We start from the raw sequence: 23,901 nt of genomic DNA, 5'->3' as shown, positions 1-23,901 counted from the left end.
CTACACCTGGGATTTTGCAGCATTCATTGTTGGTCTTGCTAAAGCCTGTTCATACTTTTGTGGGAGGCACTCCTCGGTCACCCAAGTTGGGTGTCGTCTGTCTTCTTGTTGAAGGAAAGTACCCCTCTTCTTTCTGTCTAGCATTTCTCAACAGCATGTTTTTACCTTCAAAATATTCAATTTGATATTTCCAATTTGTTATGCAATCAGAATTGAGTCTCCCTATTTGACTGCTTCTTGATTCTCAAAGCCGAAAACCACCCAGTGGCGCTCACACTATAAGCAGGATTCGCTACAGGCTCTGGAGTTTGGTCGGATGGCATTTCTTTCCTTCTCCTTATGTCCATTGCCACCAAACAGTATTAAATACCCTTAATTTTAAGGCTCCCATTATTTTGAACCACCAAAAGAGAAACCCTTCTGCCAATTAAACTATTCCCTGCCATCAATTTTAATATTATCTTGATTTCAAGGAGAGATTGTTCCCCTCATAACCGTGCAATATGGTGGTCAGCTCTTCTTTGCCTTCTCAACATGCTCTTGAGCAGTTCTTGACCTGGAGACACGTCCATTCTACAGCCTGCATAATTATTCTCATGTGCCTTCCAACCACAAGGGAGTCATTTCTGAGCTTCATGGTCCGGTATTTAAGAGTATAGACCCAGATGCCAGATGGCTGGGATTTGAAACTTGGAACCATATTTTATGACCTGTGAGACCGCGGAAAGTTATTTAACTCCTCTGTGCTTCATTTTTCTCATCTAATAATTAGGAATAATAACACTGCCTATCTCAGAAGTTTATTTTGAGGATTTAATGATGTAAATGCACGTGAAGCACTTAGAACAGTGCGTGTCACACTGTGACTGTGTTTGTTAAATACGATGAAGTTGCTCTGTCGGTGGTCTCCTTAAGGGCTCTCACTGCTTGGGGTCAATCCCTAATCCTACTCCAAATGGTGGAATGGGAACGCAGTAGGGCACTTGTGTTCACCAGTGAAATATATTTATCAATCTTTTCTCTCTCTCTGCAAATTGTCCCCTCTTTATATACACAATAGACTGAAAGGTTTAAGAGTTATGGAACTGGGTCATATAATTTCCTTAGAAAAGCTTCATGTATAGATTTATCACACATTGACTTTGTATCTGATATCTATTTTTTTAGAACCTCAGTCAAAACCAGGACAGGAAGAGTCCAACTCTAACCACCTGTTACGTCTGTGTAATATTCCTTGGATCTGTTTTCCTTGACATTTTGCTTTTATTATATTCATTTCTTTTTCTACTCAATTCTTAAATAATTTCTTGCACATGTCTCTGACTTTTATAATTCAGTTATTTTCCTGAAATTTTCAATCTGTCACTTACTGTGTTTATTGTACTTTTTAAATTATATTTTAATTTTTCTATTAGCATTTTGCTATACTTCTGTAAGTTTTTAGTGTTTGATTTATAGCCTTAATTTTTTGCAGTCTACTTAAATTTAGTACTGTACCACTTCATGTAAAATGCAGAAAACTTGCAGCTGAATAGATCCACTTCCAAACCTCTCCATCCTCCATGCTGTAATTGTCACATGCCCTACACTGGCGTATGGTATAAACACCACAATTCACTGTCCATCTTTAGGCTGAAGAACTTTTAGCATTGCTTTCAGTGCAGGTATGCTGATAATATTATCTTAGTTTTCTTTTATCTGAAAATCTCTACATTATGCTCATTCTGAAGGATACTTTTGCCACGTAAAATAGAGCTACTATCTTTTGGTCTCTGCCGTTTCTAATGAGAAGGCTTCAGTAATTCAAAGTTTTATTCCTTGGTGTGCAATATGTAATTCTTTTGTATGTGCTTTGAATATTTATCTTTATCTTTTGTTTTTAGCAGTTTGACCATAACACCATTTAAGTGTAGTGTTCTGTGTATTTGTCCTACTTGGGAATTACTGAGCTTCTTGAACCTGTAAATATAAATATTCAAGTGAATTTGGGAAATTTCCTCCATTATTTTTAAAACATTTTTTTTCCAACCAATTCTCTATCCTTTCCTTCTTTGACTGCATGTATATTTGATCTTTTGGTATTGTCCTACAATTTCTTGAGATGCAGATAATTTTTTCATATAATTTTAATGTCTCTTTTCCATTATTCAGATTGTTAGATAATTTCTATTGATATATGAAGGAACACCAAGTCTTTGTTTTCTCATTTTTTATCAGCTATTAAGCCCATCTAACAAATTTTGTATTTCAGAAATCACAGTTTTCATTTATAGAATTTCCTTTTCATTCTTTTCTATACTTTCTATTTTGCTTTTGAGATTTTCTATTATCTCATTCATTGTGAACATATTTTCTTTCACATCTTTCAGCATGATTATAATAAGTTCTTTAAAATACTTATATGCTGATTCCAACATCTGGGTTTTCTCATGGCTTGTCTCCATTAATGCATAATATACTAATGCATAATGCCTTTTGTTCTTGAGGATAGGTCATATTTTCTTATTTTGTCATATATCCAGTAATTTTTTATTGTACCTAGACATTGTGAGTGGTTTGCTATTTTAGCAGGCAAGAAAACTGGCTAGAATCAAACTCTAGCTTGTACCTGGAGTCCTATAAATAAAGGTTCTCATTCTTTAGCCTTTTATGAAATTCTTCCCCATGCATGTTTAGTTCATAATTGGTTTGAAATTTGAATAGATTTTGAACTCAGACTTTGAGGATTATCTTCTTTGGCTCTCTCTGCAATTTCTCCCCTCACTTTCTGACTGTTATGATTATCCCAAATTCTGTCTTGAGTTTTTTTATAGCTAATAAGACTGCTAATTTCTATAAAATGCTTAAAATAGTGTTAATTAAAGCCCACTCTCAGGCTTAAAGATTTAAAAAACAGGAAACTCACCCAGTGCCATTTCTTCAAAGTCTTGAAATTTTCTGCACTATCTGTCTGCTTTCAGTCACTATCCAGAGCCTTTATTTAGGAGTTTTAAAAACTATCTTATCCAGACTGTGCAGTTATCTATGGGAGGGTTGGTCTATTAGGGGTTACTTAGCCATTATTAGAAGCAGAATCAGATATTTTGTATTTTATCTTAAAAGAATGTTTACTCATTGGATATTGTTCTCTTACATAGAGGCAATGTCTTCATACATTTCACTAAAATAATCATTTTTGAGGATGTATAAATCATTCTTTGTAGTCTTTCTTTTATTGGTGGGTACTTCTTCTGAATAGCCTGATTAATATCTTGTTGTGGTAATTTTGCTCTGTTTGCTAATTTTGTGAGGTGACATGAAAGGTGTGTCTTGTGCTGTTTGAGAGTTAAGTGATATTCTTTTGGAAATTATGACCTTACCGTGTCAGTACAGTTCTGCAGTGGATTTGTCTATTTAATAGGCGAGCTCTTCCTATAGAATTGTCTGCAACCTTACCCACAGTATATCTAACACAAATTTCTCAAGGTTTCTGGAATATGAATGATTGATACCTCTTTCTCTTTTAAAATCACTGTTACATATTTCCTTGTCATTTCAATAATAATTTTTCATGGGTGAAGGGAGGATGATATATCTGTGGCCTTGAGTTGCCATATTTTATAAGAAATAACTCTTCAAATTCATTTAGGAAAATGCTTAAATACATTTTTCTGCTAATACTCATAGCTTGAGTAGATGAAATAGTCTGAGCTGTCTTTTAACTATGTTTTAAAGTTATTTGAAATGTTCATCACATGCTTTCATCTTTTTGTGTGTATATATGTGGCTTAAAACCACAATTTACTATTATCTCTTATGGTTCTGTGGATGGACTCAGCTCAGCAATGTGGCTGTTGCTTGGATTCTCTCATGTGGTTGCAGTCAGGTGACATCTGGGCTGGTGTCGTTGGAAAGTTTGACAAGATTGGATACCTAAGATGGCTTATTCACATGGGAGGTCCTTCAAGGCTGTCTACCAGAGTGCCTAAATGTGGCATCCCCATGTGGTTTGGGCTTTTTAGGACATAAGGGAGTGGGTTCCTGGAGGGAATGTTCCAGGAGCAGGTAGCTCAAGAGCCAGGAAGCATGGGTTGAGGGCGATGCTCTGGAATTAGTACAGCATCACCTCGGTCATATCCTATTGGTCAAAGCAGTCCACGTGCCTTACCTTTTGAATTAAGTCATCTTTTGAACTTTCAATAAAAAATCCAGTTATATATATATACATATATATGAATGTGAATGTATATGGATATATAAAATACATTTTCATATATTAAATATATATGTATCTAAAAGCAATAACTTCCCCCTTCCCTGATTAACTTAATAGTTATATTTTTTTCAGTCCTATTTTTTCGTGGTTTAACAACACTGTTTTTGAATGTAATAAAATCACATTTGTTTTACTATAATTCAGATTTTCTCCATTAGGCTAACCTTTACCCATCTTACTGTGCTTTCTGAACTTGAGATTAAGTGTAGATTAGTGCTTTTGCCTAACTTCCCAAATCCTTTTTTGGTATGATTAGGGTGACTTACATGATACCAACAGACCTGTTAATTGAATGTCAAGGAAGGCAGTTCCTATTGGCAAGGGGAGCTCCAGCTTCATTGAGAAGCATTCAATTAGATGGAAAACAGATGCTTATTTTTGTCTTATAAACCTCAATGCAGGTTATGTGGTAATTACTTCGAAGAGCAGGATAACAATTTATGTAATCAGCAGGACCCTATAATTACTAATGCATAATTTCTAAACAGTATTTAGCAAAATGAGGCCCATACATACACTTTGTAATGAAAAAGATGTGTTTGACATCACACTAAATTAAATTAAAAATTTGCATATCTTCCAGAAAATGCATTCACTTCATCTGCTTTATTTTGCTTTGCTAATCCCCATCTACTTTTAGCTCTGTTAAAGGATCATGGAAATGCTGAATCACAATGACGGCTGAATGTGGGCATAAGAACGAGGAGTACAGAAAGACTTTCTTCTCTGTTGTCTAGGATAATGCAACATCATTCTAACAGATGATTTGGAAAGTTAAATCTAGGCAACTTGTTTCCACTGAGAGTTTAATATAAAAGTCATAAAATCACTTAATTTAGAATATAAGTGCTAGCAGAGAACTTAAAAATTATCTGCACTTATTTCTTTATTACAGATGGAAAAATGGGGGCCCAGTAATGAGATATGACTTGTGCAACATCAAGCAGTTGACTTGAGCGTAAGAGAGTATTACCCAGTTAGTCCAGCTCCTATGAGAAATCCATTCCACTATCCTGGCAGGATCATATAGAGTTAATGTTAGACAAACCACATTACATTAGCTGCAGGGGTATCAAACATTTCTGTAGTAACTATTTGGAAATTTGCATGTGAATTTGCGTTGCTAGTTGTCTTTTAATAGTAGTAGGTAGAAACAGTAGTAGTACTAGATAGTAGTAGGTTTGTCAGCTCCTGGAGATTATATAAATTGGACATGTTAAGAGAGGGCCAGGTATTTGCGTTCTCTTTCTGAATGACTACTGTGAAATTGCACACCTTGAAGAATTCTTACCTACAGTTCCTGAAGTCATGTCAGGGGGATTACCAGTCTCTTCTTCAAAGCTCTGGACCTGAGACACCAAAATGCATCTCATTAGAAATGTTTTCATAATAAATTTCATAATAAATTCACTTCATTTATTTAATCAACATATAATGAGTTCCTACGGGCTACTGATAAGAGGATTAAACATATTTCTGAACTCAAATAGCTTACAGCGTGCTGTAGGCAGGTGGCATGTACAAGGCACTCATGATAAAGATTCAAAGAACCAAAGGAGTTGAGAGGAAAAGGGGAAGATGAATTGTGGGTAGGAAGAATAGAGGCACTGCTTGCAAGATGTGGCATTTGAAGTAAACTTAATAATAATAATGTTATTTTCTAGATTTTTTTCTTTTTTGCTCCCGAAGAGTTTTAAACATATTTGGAGAAGGCAAGTTATTTCCCATATTTAATTTTAGTTCTCTAAGGGATTTATTTACAACTTGGTACATGTATGGAGAGCATTTCAGAAAACTCATAATCAGTTGCTATATAAATTTTAGATAGCTCAGAGAAAATTTGATTTCCAAATTGACAGAGTTGAATTTATTTTAAAAATTCTTTTAAGAAATAAATACCATTGTATTAATGAGAATTGTTAAAACAAAATCATAAGTATCTCTTTGAAGTAATAATATAGCTTACTATAGAAACTTGATAAATACAAGATGTTAACAAAGATAGGGAAATAATTACTATAATGTTTTGGAGTGTGTCTTGGCAGGTTTCCTTTTAAATACATTAATTCTAGATACAGTTACGTAGTCTTTTTTTTTCACTCAAAATTTGAAGGGGAAACTTTTTTCCCATATTATGAAATTTCTTTAAGAACACCATCTTTAGTGACCTACATAATAGGCAATATTTTTGAAGGTATATTAATTTACTTAAAGATTCTTCCAATGTTGGAATTTTTTCTAAATTCTGCAAATGGAAATAATGCTGAGATGAGTATCCTTGTACATAAATCTATTTCTAAATGTCATACCATTTATTTGGGATTGATACCTGAATAATGAAAGCTGAATTGAAGGACATAAATATTTTAAACACTGTGGTATATATGTCCAAAAGTGACCTTTCACCCAGGAGTGTACAGAGGACCATGAGGATATAGCTCAGCACTGTAGGAAGAAATATTATTCCCTCTTTGAATCTTTCATCTCTTTTCTTCAAAAAGTCCCTTATACTTGTAATTAATTAGACATACTTCTTAATATTTTTATTGGTTTTATAACTCAAACCAGTGTGCATCATATAAATTTTAAATTATAATAAGAAATTTCTTTGCTGTGAACATTCATGGAGAAAAATCTACTTAGTGCAATGCAAAATACCTATTCATCAATTGAACACAAGAACAAAAACAGAAAGAGGCCCAACTTAAAATAGAAACCAGGGTTTCATATTTACCTCAGTCAAACTTACTAATAAATGAAAAAATTAAAAATAAAGAAATAGTTATGACTTTTGAAACATTGTTCATCTAATCAGGATGCCAATTGACATTGTTTAATATGAGTAACATTCTCACACATGAGCTCTAGAGAGCAGGATCCCTGTATGCAAGCAAGAGGTAAGGTGAGAGGTGTTTTATTATGGATATAAAGAAGCATCTTTGAGTTTACAATTGCAAAAGTTCCATAAGTATTAAATTCTCTTAGTATGTCTGGGAATTATAAAAGAAAGGAACAGACTTAGTTTTACTAAGTAAAATTAAACACAAAAATTTGTTGATTTTTGCATTAAAAATCTATGCACAATTTTCTTGAATATTAATTTTGAGAAGTGAGCCAAATATTGCCAAATTCAGCCTTTAGTAGGACTTTAGAGAAAACATCATAGATCTGCAGGCAAAATGTGGCCAATTACAGTTGAAATTCTAATAGCTAGATATTTAAGTACATTGGCTCATGTTTTAAATGCTGTGAAAATCTGCCAATTTCACACATATTTTTCATTTCTTATAATTGCATTTTAAAATTAGCCATTGAAAAATGGCTATTAAATCTGACGTTAGTTCCTGGTTAAGATGCAACTTACCCAAGCTTCATTTACTCATCCATTGGTGTTGACTGAAACAAATACTTTTCCCCCAGTCTGTGTGATAAGGATGTAATATTTTAAATACACTTTTTAGAGAAGCAAAATTTAAGTAAGTTTCTTTTAAATCATTTTGAGGATTCTCTCTGCTTTACATACATATACAGCCTCTCACACACACAAATCTGGGCAAATATTAAAGACACATCATGAATAAAATTGGCTATGAAGTTCAACAGAATATTCTGTTTTTCTATGGTAGCCATCCACAGACTAAATTAATATTATCAAATACTTTTAATGTACTTACCATTCACAAATATTTACGGAGTACCAACTATGTGCAAAAAAACTTATGAATTTGTTTTATTTTGTTGTGTGTGTTCTTCCTTCTCAGCCCTATAAACACTAATATATAGTTTTTCCTTGAATAATTGTTATTTAAGAATATTTGAAAGTATACCTTGTAAGGACAGACATTCTTTTCTTAGTTCTGTATATTGAATATGATATTTATTTCTCCCAGTACTGTCACATCGATGGTATGCAATGAACCTTTTTTCCCTCTAAATCTGGTTGAAACAGAAAAAACTTTGTAAAGGGAGAGTAGAGTCCAGTGAGGCTAGCCAGAGTGCTGGAGTTTGGTGAAATTTCTTGTTTGGATCTTAGGTAATATAGCAGACTGACTAATGAATTACAGATTTTTTTTGATATCCTTTATAGGAATTTAACTATTAGTTCGATAATTAAATAATCTTTGCAGTATTGAATTTTAAAAAGTACTCTTTTCAGTGCCACCTCAGTTTATCTTCAAAACAGGACATTTGACCAAAGGTCTGCTTTTTTCTTCATTTGTAATTTTTATTCCTATTTAGGTTACTGTTTTAAAATCAGATTAATATTTTAAGGTTCTTAAAATAATTTTTAATATAAGACATGCTATCAGAGTGCTCTTAGGTAGAGGACTCAAAGGTGAGATGGGCTGACCTTGAGATTTGCATATAAATATTCTGCCCACTTATGGATAATTTACATGAAAAGTGGGGAAACAGCCTTGCTCTTCAGTACTTCCTTTGTAATTACATTAAGGAATAGAGAAATGAGTGAAAATATGTACGGATTTTTAAAAAATGGCTGAGAAGTGCAGGTGAGAGATGTCATCTAAATGAGGGTGAAAATTAGTGTGAGTGAAGGTGAGGATGAAGAGCAGAGAATATGTGTGAAACGGAAGTCAAGGTATGTGAGTATCAATAAACCCCAAAGCAAACAAACAAATAAAGTACTAGTCCCATAAAACTAAAACCAAACCTGATTCCCTACTTCTTTGTCCAAGGTGCTGCATTAGGCACCATGGGGTAAATACTTCCAAGACACATCCCCTTGAGGACAAAACCTGGTCCTCAAAGAGCTGGCAGTCTAGTGGGGGAGATGCCATCAGTACACACGTGAGGTCTACATCATAACAAGCTCTCCCTGAGTTTCACTGAGTGGGAAGTAGTTGAACTGACCCTTAAAGAAGGTGAAACAGAAAGTTAAAGAGTAGCTAAAAGCATACTGAGATGCATAACACTGAGCAAAGGCAAACTCAGAAATAACCTGTGGATTCAATTGTAAGCAACAGAAAGAAAAGGAAGAGAAGGCAAAGGCTGGTTTCACACTAGCTTAGCCCTGATTCAAACAACTAGAATGACCTTAAATGTCCTGGACTAAAAAGGAATTTTAAGCCATAAGATGTAATGCTGAGGGATTGAAATATGAAGGGGTTAAAGGAGGCCTGGAAGACAAAAGATGCCTCGTTAAGGGTTATTTCCCCAAGAAGTTGAGCACACATGTACAACACTGACCTCTTCCATTTCAAAAGAGTCTGGTGCTTTGCCCATAAGACGAAACAAACTCTTGAGCTTGTTAGTTTGAACTGAGTTCTCCTTTCGAGTTCTATCCTTGACTGATGCCTCAGACACACAGGAAGGAGGCTGCTTGGCCAGCATGAATGAGTGAGGCCACTGCTTGCTCAGAAGAGCCTGGGGAGGATGACTATGTATCAAGTCATCACAAGCTTGGAGAGACCAGGGCTCTGCCAAAGGAGACAAATGGCTTTGGTCACCACTATCGGTGGTGGCTGGGAACTCTGTGCCACACTCCCCTGGTTTTGCAGAAGTGATGGAAAACTTGTCTCTCATCTTCAACCACTCTGATGCTTCTGGGCTACAATCCCTCCTAATGTTCTGCTTTGAAGCTCTTCTGAAAAGTTCACCCATTCTTCTCCGATGCCCTTTGGCTCCACTTGCCAAGGTTCTTTGCACATTTTTTCCTCCATCTTTCTCTTCAGCTTTGTTCTGCAGGATGTTAACATCATTCAGCAAAGGTGAGAAGGCATTGGCCACATGGTCCAGCATTTCCAGCTGTTGGAAACGGCCTGAACAATACAAGGAACACACAATTTTTAGATGGGTCTTTTCAATGAAACTGCATGAATGTCATCAAAACTGAAGAGGTTGGTTAACACATGCATTCAAGATGGGAAGGATTTTAAGCTCTTGAAATTCAACTTTTTCTTGTACATGCTTGCTGGTCATTATAGAGGTAAGTTCCCGGCATGAGACTATCACTGTGTCGTGGAGAAAGTAAATACCTTTTATATTTAGTTATATATGCATAATAATACAAATTCATATGTGCCTATAGGTTTTATGAAATTATAGGCAAGGATGAACCTTGAGTTTAAACTTGTGTATTAAAATCAATGCCAAAGAGTGAAACATAAGGTGAGTATTCTTCCACAGATTTAGGTGGTAGATCCTCATCATCACCTCCATCATCTCCCTTTACACTGTCACTTTAGAGTGTGGGAAGCCCATGGTATAGGGAATCAAAGGCCTGGATCCAAATCCCAGGTCAGTCAATCACTAGAAGTATGACTACAAAGTAAATTAAATGAATTAATTTATATACGGTGCTTAGCCCTGTGCCAGGCACATAGCAAGTGGTCAGTTTCTTTATCTGGAGAATGAGGGTAATAATATCTGTCTTAAGTATCTCACATCTGTGTGAAAAACACAGTGCTATATAAATGATCAGTTGTTACAATTATAAATGTGTAAGAGTTAGGAAAGGAATATATTGTCGTCAGATTTCCAAGAGAAGATAGTCATTAATAAAAAACCAATTTGTCTTTTCCAAGCAAACAAGCTCTTCGACTTGTCTTTCTGGATAGTCTGGCCTCATTCACTTAGGCAATGGACAAGTATTGACTTAATTAGCATACGGCAGAGATCTAATGCAGTAAGGCCTAATTTGGGGACATGCTGCCACTTTGAAAGAATAGTGAAAAATACTTTTGGTATCTCCAGATAATAAAAGCATGGTAAGGGAAACAGAACACTTTGTTTTTATTACACAGCCTTATTCTCAACCCCAGTGATAACATGCAGGGGTGCACAGCTCAGCACATGAGTGGTTAAGGATCTGTTCTATGTTTCGCACCATCACAGCAATGCTATGGACTCTTCCATAAGCATATCTTTGTGCCTACCCGTCTCCTTCACCTGAAAGGGGAAGATATTGACTATTCATCCTTCCACTCCAAAAAATGCAATAGGCTTCTCACAGAGGGCTGTGGCATTCTTTAAAGATATAGGCGAACTCTGGATGTTTTCAGAGCATTCTGGTTACATTTCCCCCTAAATTCAGCTTTAGTCAAAATTAAATCTTTTTTGTGAGCCCAAGCGTTCGACTGAATCATAATTCCACTTTTATGATAATCTTAACAGCTATCCTATAGCAGATTTTTATACCTATACCAAGAAAAAAACGATCAATTTAGTTGGTTCCATCAATTCAGAGCACACAATAGGGTGAAGTGTTGAATGAGTGAGTATTTTTGTTTGTTTGTTTGTTTGTTTTTGCCTTTGGGCAGACTGAACAATGAGCTAATTGATTCTCACCCCTTCAAGTTTAAACCTTTTGTATTGACTTTGAATGAGACATGTTTTCCAATTTTGTCTTTAGAACAACCAACTAATTTTATTATTGCTTGTTCACATTTGACCTTCTCAGCTTTCTTGAATCAAAAGTGCACTGGTAAGTAGTGAATGAAAATCACTACCATGCTCTATTGGCACTACTAGCATGTTACCATGCATTATTAGTGTTAAGTGGTGGACATAAGAGTGGGCCCGCAATCACGGGATCAGGTGTCAGCTTGGTTCCTCTGTAATTCATGTGCCAATTTCATCTGTAAAAGGTTTACTTCATAGATCAGCTCAAGCAATCCTTGAATATTGATATGTTATTATTCTCCCCAAATAAAGAATTGATCAAAGAACTTGCATCTCCATGTGGCTTGGAGGAGACAACAAAGAATCATACAAATTTCTTCTAAAAGGTAAAGAAACATTTCATTGCGATACTATCAGGTCTACATACTCTTTTTTTAAAGTCTCATGTCTCATTGCTGAGATATTTGAGAGCCATTTGACCCACATGAAAACATGGGAAACAGAAACTAAAATGAGCAATCTAAGATATTTCTTTGAGAGAAACACTTTATCTCACTTGACTTCCCTTTCAATGACTTTATTTACTTTAAAAATCTTATTTCAGAAACAGAATTTTGTCATTTTCCCCAATCCAGAATCATGCAAACTCTATCCCACGGAGGAGATATTCTTGAATGCTCCTCCTCCAAGAGGGGCTATGTATTTAAATAATGGGAGAATGCTTCACTGCATCCTCTCTAGGTGACTGATACCTCAGTACATTACACAAATCCTGCAGTAAATAAACCTATTTAGCTAACAGCATCTTTCCCCTAAATTATTTAGGCATGGTACACATACCCCAAGAACATCCTCCATAATGTCCTACAGAAAAGCATTCCACTGACCAAAATTTGGCAAGAAATAGCAGCATGCATGACTAAGAAATTTAGGCATAGAGATATGGGAGTTTAATAACTACCACTAAAGGCTCACAGTGGAATAAGTATTCTAAGCTCATAGATGATGAAATTAAAATTTTACCTAGTGACTCATGATAAGCTTTGTCAGATCCTGGTTTCTCTGCCTCTTGAGTATGTGGCTATGGTAGATGTGAGTGCTACTCACCAGTATTGCCAGTTTTCTTGCTTCTGGGCCTATGGTAGGACTGCACATTCTTACCCCTTTGGCCATCTGACTGGTTTTGGACAATGAGATGTGAGCAGACCTGACATGTGTAAATTCTGAGCAGAAAGACTTAAGAATCAAGTATGGTTCTCTGTTACCACCTTTCTCTATCATTGCAACCAGCGACATTCCAGATAGTGGGGCCAGGACTATGAGTGAGGATAACAGGAATGGATCTCCTTTCCCCCATGTACACACTGAACTGCGGTGGACATGTACAATGATCAAGGTAATTCTCCTGCTTTAAGTCACTGAGATAGAGGGTTGATTGCTACTGTACATATCCCCTGGACATCCCTCCTACCACCCTGCCTCATCTCGCCACTCATTGGTGTTGCTGAGAGTCAGACCCCCCTTGGTTCTCACTTACTGTACAAATTAGGGTTCTCAATGTCCATTCGCTGTTTTTGAGCTTCAAGAAAAACATGGATGTTGATTCCTCTGGCTGCTGAGTCACAACCCAGGAATCTGACTGGGATTTGTGTGCAGATGTCTGGCTCGTCAGCACCAAACCCCAGATCCAAGAGAATCTCCACTGGATCTTTTTCCCAAAATTCCAGCCATTCAGGAATGCTGCAGTAAAAATACAAATGTCTTTATCCTGTAAGAGTTTACTTAGCCAAAAACCATTTTTGTTTTTAGTCACCTCACCCACCCAATCTTCCAGACATTGAGTGAAAGAAGAATCTGAATAGACAAACAGACGGTGCATTTGCTAGAGCTCATATATACTTATTTAAACAACAGTCCATCACCCCCACTAGGGGACAGCTTGCCTGTACTTTACATGCAATATCAGTACATTTACTCATCTAGCTTTCCATTTCGCAACAGGCAAATGTTAGATTAGATGGACCAGGGAGACTGCCGGACAGAAGTCAGGCAGTGCACCAATAATTACAAAGGAATGGTAGTTGATGGCAGTATGAAACAAACAAATAAAAAAACCCAACTGTAAACAATAGACTCAAAGGAGGATATTTTTAGAGTGTCAGTCTGGGGAATCCTCCGCTATGCAAATCTGTTGAGGATATCACTAAATGCAGACTATAAGGATTGATGTTTACAAATGATGATTTTTAAGTCCCTAGCTAGGGATAAAACTTGTTATGTATTTTTTTGGACTTGGCTGAGAAATAAGAAGTGCTTTCATTAAATTGTTTTATTTAGCTTTGGCACTTAAAACGATAGCCTTCAGTTATCTGGAAGTTATGTATACCAACTCACTTCCCAGTTACTGAACTTCTCTTTAGTGGCTGTGCTGTTGATCTAAAGACTATGAGAATCAGAACTTTTGATGACGTTTTCCTAGGTTTGCTTAGTTTTTTTAAATTGGAGTTTCTGTTCGCCTTTACTTTATGTGCAACACTAAGGAGCTTATTTGGAATAGTTTGGATCATTTTACTTCCATGACTCAATCATTTAAATTGAATTAATTACCATTAATTTATGTAACCATTCACACATTCAACAACAGCCACCTATAATCTCATTGGGCAGCCCCCCGCCCCATACCAGACACACCCAACATCACATTCACACTTTCTAATGGGATATAAAGAGCTGGTGCTTTGCCTCCAGATTCCATCAAGGAAAATAACATGAGCCAAGACCTCTCACTGAGGGGCTTAAATGGCTCAGCTTGGGTATCTTAATCTTTGGAAAGAACTGGAGGACTGGGGGTGCCAATCACTTGATACCTTAATATAAAAAAAGCTCAAGGGAGAAAAAGCATTCTTGCAAGATATCTAAATTGTGCACGAGAGATTTGATGTGCTATCTTATCGACCTTATTTTTATCCTACCCACTTATGCAAATATTTATTGAATATCTGACATGTTCTGGGCTCTGTGCTAGATACCTAAGGCACAAAGAGGAACAAAGTCATAGTCCTGCCTTCCGAAGGCTCACAATCGCACAGCCAAGAGTGTAATTATCAATCTCTTTGTCATTAAACCTATTTTCAATATCATTAACTTTTTAATTTATATGTAATTATGCCAGATATACATAAAATACATTGACCTTGTTAAAAATTATGATATTATACATAATGCTCTCTGCCTATGACCACTACCTCCACCAAGCCTGATTCTTTCTACTAAATTTATGTGTATCCTTCCATTTTTCTATGTAGTTACATATATATAGTCTTACATGTGTGTAAGACTGTGTAGTTAATATGTAGTTACATATACATACATTTATAGTTTTCACTTGCTTGCTTTATAAATAGTAACATAGTCTTTGTATCTTTCTGCATCTTGCCTTTTTTCCCTTAAAAATACGACTTGAAGATCATTCTAAATTAGCGTAGTTATCTCTACTTATTCCTTCTGTCACTGTAGGGAATTCCATAACATAGGTGATGAGCCAAGAGTTTATTTGCCCATTTTCCCATTGACAGATATTTAGACCAATTTCACTGACTCTTATATTATTCTTGCAAGTTGGAGTTTTGAAATCCTTTATTCATTCTCTCTCTCATCCATCCATTCAACAAGAATTTCTCAAGTGCCTATTTATAATTTCATGAAATCCATTGTTGCACAGAATGATTTCTCTGGATGGCAAGTGCCTGGAAATCACATACCTTTGTGGTATACTTGCAGCAGAATGGCAAGAGTTGAAACTGGTCCCTCTGGATAGGGTGGGAGTTTCTGAAAACTGATGCAGCGATCTATAGCCAGGGAAAATACCAATGATGAGATGTGTTGATTTAGATAGTCTCTTGAGAGGTCATTGTGAATCTTCCCCTTCCAGAGCAAACATTTGCATTTTCTCTTCATTTCTAATAATCCCATAATGGCCATACCTTTGAAGAAGAGAGAGCATGAAGCAAGGAGCTGCTCCTCTTTTCAAGTGTGTTGTGTTACAGAAGGTGTGAGAATTCAAGTGTTAGGTGCCCGCTAGTGCTCATTATGAAGGTGACAGAATGTCTCACTTTTGACAGATGGCAAATCATTGGGGAACCTTTCAGGAACACAGCTTTGCTAGGCACCAACTTTTGGGAAGAAGCTAAATTTATGTGATAAAAGAGGTACAGCGAGCAGCCACTGGAGTGATTCTACATTAATTCTCTTAGTGGTGGAGGAGTTCCTATTGCACGGTTAACAATCTCTAAGTGCGGTCTCCAGGGCTCCTGTGGCAACCCATATGCAACAGTAACAAACGCCTTTACCACAGCAAAAACGAGCTGCCCTCTATCCAAACAGACCTGCATTGCAAGTCATTTGAAAGCACTTCCAACTGGACTGGAACCCTGCCTGTTATAGGAGAGTTCAGTTTTATATAACCCAGATACACCAAAGACGCTTATAGCTTTATCAAATGTAACAGCCAGTTGGCACAAAATGGGAATTTATCAGAGAATACAACATAGATATTAATTTACCAGGGGACCAAGTTATCCTACTTGGGCAGCTGATTTGGACTTAGACCTGCCCGTACTTAGTAAGACTAGCTGGGTCCCGCCCCTTTGTTCAATTGCTTCTCTTCATGACGGCTGAGAAAACGCGTGTCTCTGAATAGTCAAGACTCTGGTTTTGACAGACGGTTGAATTTGCCAGGGCCTTGACAAGAGACTGAATATATCCTCTTACCTTCTACCTCACCCCAGTTTGTATTAAGCCTGCTAATTTCTGTTTCGCTGTGGGTTTGAGGGTCTTGCCTTATTTTGTAGTGGTCAGCAGATCCACCCAGAAACTGCTGCAGCTTTGGATCCAGGAGAATCTGTGTGTAACCACGGTTCTCACTGAGCCATGGAGCACGAGTGAGTCACTGATCTTGGCTCTCATTTTCTTCTTCAATAAAATGAGAGCTGCTTAAGAGATTTCTGTGGTCCATTATGGCCACGTGATTCTGTGAGTTACAAAAATAACTCATCCTCCAAGAGGGAAAAGCTATGACAAAGTAGCGTTTTAGGTATGAATTGGTAGGAATCAGAGGGATCCAGTACTGAATGTTTGGTTTACAAGTCACTGCAATTGCCCTGAGCGTGCAGAGGTGGCTGGAGCATAGAAAGGAGAGCACCGAGCTTCAAAGGGCTCACAGTGGTTGTTGAGCTAGAGTGTGCCTCCCAGCTTGTAAAAATACAGACTTCTGAATACTACACCCAGGTTTTCTGGTTCAGAGAGGCTGGAGTGGAGCTCAGGAATGTGCAGTTCTATTAAGGTCCCAGGTGACGCAGCTGCTGTGTGGGACCACCCACGTTGAGACCTGGTCTGGTTTTATATTTAGAGACTCATTGCTGTCTACCAACATTGGAAATTGCATGTATTATTGCCCAGAAAGTAGCATGATGATTAATAACATGGGCAATAGGGAAATATGAACGTAACTACTTTAGGGGCAGGCCCTTCTGAGCAGTGGAATTATAGTAGAATGCCATTCATGCATATGTTTTAATGAAATTTCCCCCTTAGTCCGCATTCGTTGATGTAATTTGCTCACTCCTTCAGGACATTTAAAGAACCTCTCTTTCTCTCGAGCCTAGTGAAAATGTTCTAGGCTCTGTGGCTAACCCAGTGGCAAGGTCCCAAGCCCATGGCATTATTAAGAAACTTCTTTGCTTCCATTTCACTTGTGAAAGATGGGGCTGTAAAACGCTGGAGAGAAGTGACACTGATTCTGCCACCTACCTCATGTAGTCTTTCACAGTCATTTGAACCATTCTTTGTTCATGCCAAGATACTGCAACAGAAACAGGTGGGGTGGGGGGAGATGAACTTAATTTCCTTTTATCTCATGGAAGATTTTCTCATACGCAAATGAACCAACGTGGGATTGATTTCCATATCTGAGATTGTATAGGCATGGGATACAAGGCATCTCTGTAGTCAACAAGACAATGTAATTCATGGCTAAATAGTGTGGGAAGCTCTTGAAGCACTGTTCTTGCTCAGTGAAGACGGAAGGCAATGGCAAATGAAGGAGTCAGCAGTGGTTTCATGGGGGAAGCAGTCTTGGATTTTAAAGAATGGGGAGAATTCGATGGCTGGAAAAGAGGTATTGCTGTGAGAGAAGCGTGTCTATAGCAAGTGTAAAACACAGGGATAGGGCTAGAGTGATTGGATCACAGGGCGTTTGAAATACCCTCTCATGGTGCATAAGGTTGAGAAGCAAGGGTAGGGAAAGGCAAAAACATTTTGAAGGGCCCAGCATTTGTTAAGCAGCTTCCATTCATTCATTATCACCCAATCCTTACCACAGACTTATAATTTAGGATCTAGTGTTATTTTTCATATAAGGAAACAGACTCACTTCCATGGTTAAAAGCAGCAGACCCAGGAATTTATCATGAAACTTATTATCAATTATAGCAATAATAGTTACTGTTTACTTAGTGTTAACTTTGTGTGAAGCAATGTGCAAAGCATGTCACATGCGCAATCTCTTTTAATTCTCACAACAAATCCACAAACTACATATTATTAACCCCATTTAATAGGCAAACTGAGGCTCACAGCAATTAAATAAACTTCCCATGGCCAGCAGGATGCCACAGCTCATTTTTATGTGTTGCCCTTGTTTCTTTGCAAGACACCACACTCCAAACAGACTGTTTTACAGCTAAACAAGCCAGAAAGAGGAGTTTGTATGTACGTGTTAGGACATGGAAAACCATGGAAGTTTTTTGAGCAAAGTAAATGTGAAAAAGATGATATTTAATATGCAGTTGCCCAGCTAGTGAGCTGAGGGCAGAACAGAAGAGCTAAATATTGAATGTCACAGAGGCCTTAAGGGCCATCGCACTATTCAGAACCTGCATCACTACACAGCATTGCAGCAGACACCTGCAGAAGATGTCTGGAAAGTGGGCCAGTTTCTTGGAAGGTCCACCAGTCTTCTCATTTCCTCTCACTTGTGGCTCTCCTGGGAGCAAATGTGTGACATGTATAAAACTGGAAGTGTTGCCACCCAGCAGTTCTATGAGAAAGTGAAGATTTTCACCATAAGAAATATAGTGCAGGTTGGGAGAAATTTTGGAAAAACAAACCTGAATGATTGAGGCATAAAAAAAGGCTGAAAGTAAAGGACTCTTCAGTCTGGAGCCTGAGTTCTTATCTGGGCAGGGGTCTATGAAGAGACCTGAAGGTATCTGTGGACTTATCTCTGAATGCTAATTTTGGGGGTGGAGATAAGAATACCCAGAGTTTTCAGGTGTTTTCTCAAACATTCAGTGAATGGAAAAGGACAGTGGTCTAGAAAGAGAAAGACTCTTGACTTCTTACTGAAGTATGAGCAAACAGTGGATTCTTAACAAAGCCCAGAATATACAACTTCAATTTTAAAAGGTAGTGAGAGAACAGATACAATAAATGTCTGCCTTACAAAACAGATGGAACTCTGGGACCTCTTTGCTCCTACTCTCCACCCTATGCCCATAGCAGGCATTGTTAATCAATTGCATTGCTTTCTCACAGAGCCTAGATAGGCTCTCAACATTGTCAGGAAAGCCACTAACAACTGATTCATTGTAGCTTAGTTGCCACCCTTTGTTCAGAATAAACTTCAGGAGTGGATTTGGAAGAAAAACACTTCAAAGTTTGAGATATATACCTAAACTTTAGAAATCACTGACTTGAAGAAAATATGTAACTGCTTCATAAGACATTCCAGGGAGACACTGCCAAGGATCGAATATCAAGGTGAATGATTATTCTTATGATACAAATGTGATACTTTAAAATGTCCTATGTGACATCTAATGACAAATATTCATGTAAGTGAAAATATTCGACTCAAACTTATACACCAAGTGAAACACAAACTTAGAACCAAACTCCGGTCTTTTTTTGCCCGTTACATCAGTAGTTTTAAAACTTTGGGTTTTAGCAGAGGAATTCTTTGCAAAATTCTAATAATTTAAGTAGATAAAAAGGAACCTGTTGTAGTCAGTGTTCCCCTATTTATGAGACACTTTCAAGGTCCAGAGTTTGAAGAACATCAACAATTCAATACCAAGTCTCTCACCTAACAGGCATTGCTAATCTATGGCAGCACTTCTGCTCACTGAGCCCAATCTAGTCTTAGAGCTTTTCAAACCTTAAAGCCACTGCCAATTGATTGAAATTGTCACATGAGAGGAAGTCCATTTGCTTACCACTTTACACATCATGTTACTGTTTCAAGCACAGTATAATTTCTTGGCAGTCACGTTGTCATGACTTGATGCCATGATGAATTAAAAAATAAGTTACCCCAAATGGAAGGTAAAATACTTATAATTTTAAGCAATTTTTTTCTATTTCTCCTATTCTTCTTCCCATCACCACCATTTCCATTTACTGCTTTGCATGGTACTCACAAAGGCAGGCTGCATTTGTGCGTGGTTTGCTCATCCAGAGAATTCTAGAGTTCCTGAGCACCCTTCTTTCCTAAAACAGTCCTCCATCTTAGGACATGTGGCTTTGTATTCTGCCAATAGTGCCATTCTTGCCTTGACACTGCCTCCATCTTTGCTGGTTGTCTGCTTTTGCTCTGGATTTCCTAGAATGTGTGAATGAATGTGTATGTCCAGGGCAGAGGTCTGGCATTGTGGCCACAGTGAATTGCTCAAACTGTCAGAGAGGAAATGATCCATTTCCAGATACTGATGAGAAGAGTTAGCTCAGCCTTGCAGAGTTTTCAAAAACCCTAGCCCTGCAGAAAAAATCTAGTCATCCAGAAAATTCAAATGCCTTCTCCCAGAGCATCTTCATGGGATTCTAGGCCCTGTATAGATCCAATAGCCCTGCTCTGTGGACCGCACCCTGCAGCCCTGTTGTCTATGTTCAGGAGCAACCTGGTTGCAAGGAAACCAAAGGCAGCCCTGAGGAGGAAAAGAACCTCCCAAAGGCAGCACATTTTCTATGGCATGTGCAGAGTTGACCCGGCTAGTTCATCGGGAGTTTTCTGGTCTGATGACTTACACAAAAGCCCTACACAGTTTTAGCCACCAACTGGAGAAAGGGCCTTCTTGCCTTCCACCATCACCGACAATTAAGGGAACGGCAGGGTGTTGACCCCCTCATCACCTGAATCCCTTTTATATCCTTTGTTAACCTCCTTACATTGTTACTTCTTGATCTTGTTTAAAATGACACAAATGTCTGTCTTTATCCAATGCGTCCAGACACATACCTTCTCTGCTGCCAAGCTTAGATGGTGGAGAAAACCAAGCCAGGGAAAATCACTGTAATTTTTAAAATTTACAACAAGATAAGCTTGTTTTTAAAAATTGTAATACAATTATTAAATATTAATTCATTTCACTGTTAGCTTTCCCTTTTGCATTCCCGGACTCCCTGGGTCTGGGAAACTGAGGGGCGTTTTCAGTGTTACTGTGTGCTTTCCAGCATTTGGACCCAGGCAGTTGATAGTCTTGCTCAGGACAGTGTGAAACTCTGAGGGTCATTTGGTTTTAGTTGGGCTTTTGTTTATTTCCACTTTGCTAATTTGTAAGGTAAATTTCCTGGAGCCTGAGGACTGGCTTGTTGGGATCAGCTCCTGGCTTCCCTTGGCCTCTTTTCAATAATGAGCCTGAACAGAAAGGCACAAAGCTGGTGGCCCAGTTGTCACGAGCAATGGGATTCCTAGAATTCCCTTAAACCTCTGAAGATCCAGCAGCACTGGCCCAGTCCTCAGGGCTGCAGTCAGTTGGAGGCTTGTAGTCTCTGCTCTGCCTGTTTGGTCCATCAGCGGTTGTCTGCCCAGCTCCTGGAAACATCTGAATCTGCTGACTCTCTTCATAGCAAGAATTTGACACTAGGGAATGCCACGGCAGAACAAACTGCTCCTGTTACCCTGGATTTCCTCAAGCTTCTGCAGGCCCCAGGCCTCTGCCCCAGGTAGAAGGTGAAACCCTTCCAGATGGGTCTGTATGGCCACGTAAAGCCCTGCTTCTCAGGGCCCCCTGGATTCCTCACTCACTTCTCTAGTTGCTTGGCTTTGATATTTTCTCCATTTTTTTTCCTCTTCCAAGATGCCCCTATTTGGTATTTAAAATAAGATCTTACTCTCTTAAAGCACTGGGGGGATGAAGAAAGAAAAAAATTAAGATGCTATTATCCTTAAGTTTGAAGAGTTCATTTAGAGAAAAACTAAAGCAAGAAAAAAACATGTTGTTCCCTGCTCTACTCAATACATCCCACTGCAAGGGTTAAAATGCCAGTCCTGACTCCCCGTTAGATCCTTGTGTCTCCAGCCACCCTCCCTACTGTTAGGTGGACTTCTGCCATCTGAAGCAGCAGACACCGCACTTAACCCTGCAAAATGTATTACTGGAGAAGATGTAGTGAGATATGCAGAAGGCGCTAATTAGCACCTTTATTGGCTTAGAAAGCATTTTTTATTTTGGTTTTCCTAAGCATTTCTGACTGATTCATGGAAGACATTTGGTTCTTTGGAATATCGTCCAATAGACTAATCAAATTATATTTTCACAGGGCTCTAAAATAATAGCATTCTGTGGCTTTCTGTATATTTAACTCCTTCATTACCAGGACCCTCAGTAGAGGCAGTCAGCAGGGTTTGTCTGTCTCACTGGCAAAATATTAACCTATATTCTTACAAAAGAAGAGACTCATTATTCTCCCTTGACATTCATGTTCAAAACCATAAAGCCAGTTATAATGATTATCTCTTCTTTACCCACGTATCTGTTTATTTTCCAGATGCCGTTGACAACTCTCCATTTCACTGTGGACACCAAGCCCGAGTCCTTGTCACCTCGAACGTGAGTTCACAGTACCTTCTTCCCAAGAAGTGTGCCTTCTTCCCATTGCCAGGATACACATTGGAATCTGTCTTGTCTCTTCTTGGAAATCATTCGTAACTCAGTACAGTAGACATGGCCAATGTGTAACATGCCTGTTCCAAATCCCCAGCGCTGCCCCCAGAGTGGCTGTCACAACTTATTCATGACCTTCTGTTCAGGTAAACAAAGATAATGCTTCAAAATCCGACTCAGCACAGACCCCAGTAAGGGCTACCTATCTTTTGACTAGAACTTCAAGTGTGATTTTAAGACATTCACAACCTGACCACACCCTATTTGCCATAAAAATTTCCACCTTTGTTCCCTAGCATGAAACCATTTCTCTAGTCTGCCCACCTTCCATATGCTTCCCTGGACACATTTAGTTTTCTTTTCATTCTGTGCCTTTGTTCAAGCTACTGTTCTCCCTGCGAATGACAGTATCTTGCTCTGACACTTTGTTTTTTTCAAGACCATATTACTTTTTCACTGACTAGCTGAAGTCTCTCCTCTGAAGATTTTCCAATCCGACCACATCATCTGCATTATGGACCACATTATTGACTAGCTTTGCGGAAATCAGATGTGTTAGAGATGATTCCTATACCAAGTGGGACTTTCAGTTTTGTTAGTGAGACCCATCACATTCCTAACAATTTGAGGCAGCACGGACCATGCACCGTATGAGTAGAACCCATAATGATAGTGACTGGTGTTCATAAGAGAGACTGAGTCTCTTAGTGGAGATGTCAGGCAGGGCCTTGTATGGAACCTGGGTCAGGCATCAAAAGAAGGGCAAGAGGTGAATACCATAGGAAAGCCTTTAAGACAGGTGGAATTGACTAAAGAGAGATAAAGAATTAGGACTGTACTGGGGGGAGACAAGAAGGTCTTGTAAAAAATTGGTCTAGGTTATATTCAGATTGTAGTGGTCCTGGCACGTTGGTGACACACTTGAGAGCAGAAGTCATATATTCTACATCTTTGTACCCCCACTAGCATGGTTCTTGGCTCTGGATGTTTGCATTTGCTAAGTGTTAAGGGAACTCTAGTATGTTTAATTGGATTTATGTTGACCTTTTCTTTATAACTTACAAAATTTAGATTTTGATCTTTAAGTTCTTCTTATGTAATAGATTTCTTTTGGAAAAGGATAAGTTTACTCTTCAGGGACCTCTGGGGATCTGAGAAGAAATATCTAAATATTAAAAAGGACAAATGAGTTAACAGCCCATCAAGCAATCAATGGCACCATATAGATCTTTGACAGAAACTGTCTTTTTGCCGTGGGAGTTGGTGCCAGTTTTTTCACTGGCAGGTATGCTGGCTGTATTGTTAAACAAATGCACATTATATAAACCTACACAGTGACACACC

At 38.1% G+C, this 23,901-nt stretch overlaps 1 protein-coding gene across 2 annotated transcripts in view; it reads right to left on the bottom strand.

Moving 5' to 3' along the window:
- The window catches only part of ITPRID1 (ITPR interacting domain containing 1), a 118,114-nt gene that overhangs the window by 52,941 nt on the left and 41,272 nt on the right, over positions 1-23,901 (bottom strand). For both annotated transcript variants that reach the window (XM_036897509.2, XM_057504642.1), the window contains exons 5-9: positions 17,426-17,477; positions 15,379-15,465; positions 13,155-13,357; positions 9,464-10,035; positions 5,547-5,604 (exon numbers count right to left, since the gene is read on the bottom strand). In XM_036897509.2, the coding sequence (XP_036753404.2) occupies positions 5,547-5,604; positions 9,464-10,035; positions 13,155-13,357; positions 15,379-15,465; positions 17,426-17,477 (972 nt within the window). The remainder of the gene's footprint in view (positions 1-5,546; positions 5,605-9,463; positions 10,036-13,154; positions 13,358-15,378; positions 15,466-17,425; positions 17,478-23,901) is intronic.

This window comes from Manis pentadactyla, chromosome 7 (genome assembly GCF_030020395.1).
Source record: "Manis pentadactyla isolate mManPen7 chromosome 7, mManPen7.hap1, whole genome shotgun sequence".
NCBI lineage: Eukaryota > Metazoa > Chordata > Mammalia > Pholidota > Manidae > Manis > Manis pentadactyla.
The sequence above is the reverse complement of the archived record's forward strand: the minus strand, read 5'-3'. Positions and strand labels throughout refer to the sequence as shown.